This window comes from Bison bison, unplaced genomic scaffold, assembly GCF_000754665.1.
Source record: "Bison bison bison isolate TAMUID 2011002044 unplaced genomic scaffold, Bison_UMD1.0 scf7180017864524, whole genome shotgun sequence".
Lineage (NCBI taxonomy): Eukaryota > Metazoa > Chordata > Mammalia > Artiodactyla > Bovidae > Bison > Bison bison.
Window position 1 is genome coordinate 383,323 of NW_011495075.1, and position 4,361 is coordinate 387,683.

Below are 4,361 nucleotides of genomic sequence, written 5' to 3' on the forward strand. Positions count from 1 at the left end.
CACACATCCGGGCACCGCTGCCTCCAAGAGCCAGGGTGAAACACCAATCCATGCACCACGGCAGGCTGGGTATTGGGCAGATGTTCCGGCTAACCCCAACCACGGGGGCCTGGTCTGGAACCTCTGCTAGGAGAAGCTGCTGCTGCTAAGTCGCTTCAGTTGTGTCCAACTCTGTGCAACCCCATAGACGGCAGCCCACCAGGCTTCCCCGTCCCTGGGATTCTCCTGGCAAGAACACTGGAGTGGGTTGCCATTTCCTTCTCCAGTGCATGAAAGTGAAAAGTGAAAGTGAAGTCGCTCAGTCGTGTCCAACTCCTAGCGACCCCATGAACTGCAGCCCACCAGGCCCCTCTGTCCATGGGATTTTCCAGGCAAGAGTACTGGAGTGGGGTGCCATTGCCTACAGGGCACCCCAAAGTGATGCAGGCCAGGGTGGTCCTGTGGGTGTCTGGGAGGACACTGAAGGCTGGTGCCCCTGTCCCTTCCAGGGCTGGGACCTCAGGGGCTCAAGGGTGTGTCCCAGGCCCTCAGGAAGGCCTGAGAGGCAGTCATGTCCCAGGGCCCATCCAGGGATGCAGCCTCTGGCCACCTCGAACTCAGCAGTAAGTCCTCCCCACTCACCCAGCTCCTCTCCTCCCTCCAGACCCTGAGTCCCAGAGAAAGAGGACCGTGCAGAATGTCCTGGATCTGCGCCAGAACCTGGAGGAAACCATGTCCAGCCTTCGAGGGTCCCAGGTGACTCACAGGTAAGAGCCCACTGCCCCTCCTTCCCTATGTGGAGGGCCGGCCCCCCACCTGGGCCGGGGCAGCATGCACTGAGTCCATGGGGGCAGTGCGCCCTTGCCTGGCGTCGGCTTCTGCTGAACAATTTGACTTCATCTCATCAGGCTGGAGCCTCACTGGATGGGTGGAAGGAGGAGCCAGCACGCGGCTCAGGCCGTGACTGCCCTCCTCCACGCCCTCCTGGGTGTCCACTTCCCCGTTGTCTCAAGGGCTTGCTCACTCCCTTCCTCTCCCTGTGCTGAAGCTTCCACATGCCCTTCCTGACACGCAGCAGCCTTCTTGCCCCCTCAGCCGGCAAGCGGCCCAGCCTCTGCGCCGTGCGGACACCCTCCTCCAGCCCCTCACGAGCCCTTGCAGCCCCGCCGTGCGGGGCACCCCCGCCCTCCTGCCGCGCCTCTCTCTGCCCTGGTGTCCTGGCCCCAGGCTCAGCGTGACTCAGAATTTCCTGCACTGGCTCCTGGGGCTGCCCAGATGAGCTCATGCTGTCAGCTCCAAGGGGGACAGAGGGCCGGGCTACACCCTAGGGGTAGGGGGCAAACCGCCAGGATTGAGAAATCCTGGGGGTGTGGAGCAGGAAGGTAGAGAAGAGTCGGTTCCTCCCCACCTCCTGGGATTGGAAAATGAGAGCAAATAGGCAGTGGGAAAAGGACTTCTCCTGACCCAGGTGTGTGGCCAAGTTATATGCAAACCAAACTTACATACCTCCAGTGACAGAGGACTCATTACTTCCCAGCCATCCCATCCTTGTGGGGCGGTGGTGACTGTGAAGTGGAGCTGAATCTGGCCTCAGCAGCTCCCAGCTCCCTTGCTGAGATCCCCTTGTTCCTCCTTCCCACGCTCCTCCCCAGCCCTACCCCATCCCCCGCCTGGGACACTCAGCACATCGCTCCCAGACATCTGAAACATTTCCCGTGATAAGCAGAGCCTGCTGTCTCTGTGACTACCTCTGCTCGAGCCAGCAGGATTCTAACTGCTGAAGGAATGTGATGAGGAGGGCCGAGAAGAAAGTGGATGTGGGCTCTGGGAGGCTCTGGGACCCTGTACATCCGTCTCCAGCCCTCCCAGCCCTAAGCAGGAACCCACGTGGGACAGGGGTCTGGCTCGAGTCCTCTCACTGTTTTGAGGACCCAGTGGATTAAGTCTTGGATGCCCTCCTTCCCCAGCCAGGGAAGTTGTTGGAACAACTCAGCCCCACCTTGCCTGCCAGCCCCATGCCAAAGAAGGCCCACGCGCTCTGCTCCTGAGGGGTCACACCCCAGGTGACTCACCCACAGGGCAAGGGCAGCAGCCCCCGTCTCCTGTCCCCACCCCCAACCCCCGCACGAAGGCAGCTTGACGCCGTGCAGGCCCTGCTGCTTTGTGCAGGGGAACAGGAAGGCCTCGTGTGTAAAGTTGACCAGTTCGAGGGCAGCGCCTGGGCCTCTGGCTCGTCTCCCTCTACGGGAGGGGAACCAAGAGCCCTGAAGCGGCCCTTCTGTTTGCTGTGGACCCAGAGCCACTTCCTCCCTGAGCCTTTGGTTTATGTTATTCCTGGTGCACACTCTGATAGCCAAAACAGTGACTCCCTCAGCTTTGATGGCTCTTGTACCAAACGCTTTACATCAATCAGCCCTCCCTCGGCCCTGGGAGCGGACAGGGTGTGCACACAGGGCCTGGTTAGAGGAGGAGCAGCGAGAGGCTGGGGAGAAGGGGCCACGTGCCAGACTCGCCCAGGCTGATCAGGGTGCTTCTGCGTCCAGCGAGCCAGGGGCAGAGCTCCCAGGACAGACACGGGCTGTGTCCTGCAGGAGCTCATGGCCCAGTGAGCATGCCCAGCAAGGCGATTTTCACCCTGGAGTCACAGGCTGCCTGTAGTTTAGTTTAGTTCCTTTTTGGAAACCTTTCCTCCCGTGCTACTTCCCCTATTTCTCTGGCTCGATTCCCCCACAAGGAGAGAGTCTGGGTCAGGGGGCTGGGGCTGCAGAGGAAGTGAGACTGCCCTCCGGCCACCCCCAGCCCGCTCCAGCCCATCACGCCGTCCACCCCACACACGTCCTCCCCAGAGAGGAGCAAGATTGGAAGGTGGGATCTGGGACTGGAAATCAGGGACCCAGGTTTGAGCTAGAGTTTCGGCCACAGACTCAGAGGTGTCTGGAGGTATGTTTGGGATAAAGATGAGTGGTGGGGTCAGGGCTGCCCCCTCACCGCACTGCCAGGAGAACAGAACCGGGGGCACAGCTGCTCTTGGTGCCAAGTTTGCCCTGAAAACAGGCTTCCCTAGAGCGCCCATCCCGACCAGGACTGTCACGCCCTCTTCCTTCTCTCCTAGTCTCCTTGACACGGCAGCTTGTTTTTATTAAGTCCTTACCGCGTGAGGCCCAGTCCCGAGTCTCAGGCAGAGAATCCTCCTGCTTGCTCGTCTGACCCGAGCAGCAGGAGTGAGGCCGGCCACCTCCCAGGACCATAGGCGCCCCCTTCAGGGAACTTACATGCTCCCCAAGCTCTGCGTCATTAGAGAGAGAAAGTGCGCAAGGCATGGCAGGGCCGGCAGGAGGGCCCAGGGGGGACGCTGGGGAGCAGCCAGGCCAGGAAGCCTGCTCACTGACCGCCCTGCCGTCTTGGTCCTGCGCACCCACAGGGCTTCTACAGGGACCACCATCCGGCTCACCCTGAGCTCATAACAGAAAAGAGATGCTGGACGCTCTGAGCAGAGTGGATGATCGAGGCTTTCTACTCTTGCGTGACCCCTCCCACCCTGCCGCATGGGTTCACTGGGCACCTTCTACATACCAGGCACTTGCATGTGGTCCTTCTGAATCTATATATGATGAAGCTGTTATAGTTTCATCTCCATTTGACAGATGAGGAGATGGAGACTCAGGAAAGTTGATGAGGACTCTGGCTCACTATCTAATAAGTAGAGGAGTCAAACAGGGGTCATATTACAAAATCTGTGCCCTCGGCAGTGGACGGGATCCCTTCCCTTCTGCCCACTAGCCTCTTCCTTTGACACCTGCGCTGACATGCAGCAGGGCCTACACCCTGAGAGGCCACCTGGAGGCCGGGGGTGAGGGTGGGGGGATGCTGGGGCAGGAGTGGGGAGGGAGGCACCACAGGGTGCCTGAGGACAGTGCTCGGGGCTCCGCGCAGGGCCCGAGGGTAACCAGTGCCTTTCTGCCTGCCCAGCTCCCTGGAGATGACTTGCTATGACAGTGATGACGCCAACCCCCGCAGCGTGTCCAGTCTGTCCAACCGCTCATCACCCCTTTCCTGGCGCTACGGCCAGTCCAGCCCGCGGCTGCAGGCCGGGGACGCGCCGTCGGTGGGCGGCAGCTGCCGCTCGGAGGGGCCACCTGCCTGGTACATGCACGGGGAGCGCGCGCACTACGCGCACACCATGCCCATGCGCTCCCCGAGCAAGCTCGGCCACATCTCGCGCCTGGAGCTGGTCGAGTCCCTGGACTCGGAAGACGTGGACCTCAAGTCTGGCTACATGAGCGACAGCGACCTCATGGGCAAGACCATGACGGAGGACGACGACATCACCACTGGGTAGGGGTGGCCTGCGGGCCGCTGGGAGGTGGGCAGTCCCGTGATCG

General features: G+C 61.2%; 1 protein-coding gene across 1 annotated transcript in view; it reads left to right on the forward strand.

Moving 5' to 3' along the window:
• Positions 1-4,361, forward strand: part of NAV1 (neuron navigator 1) — a 146,234-nt gene that overhangs the window by 62,850 nt on the left and 79,023 nt on the right. Inside the window, exons 3-4 of the mRNA XM_010831110.1 lie at positions 644-746; positions 3,949-4,314. Coding sequence (XP_010829412.1) covers positions 644-746; positions 3,949-4,314 — 469 coding nt within the window. The remainder of the gene's footprint in view (positions 1-643; positions 747-3,948; positions 4,315-4,361) is intronic.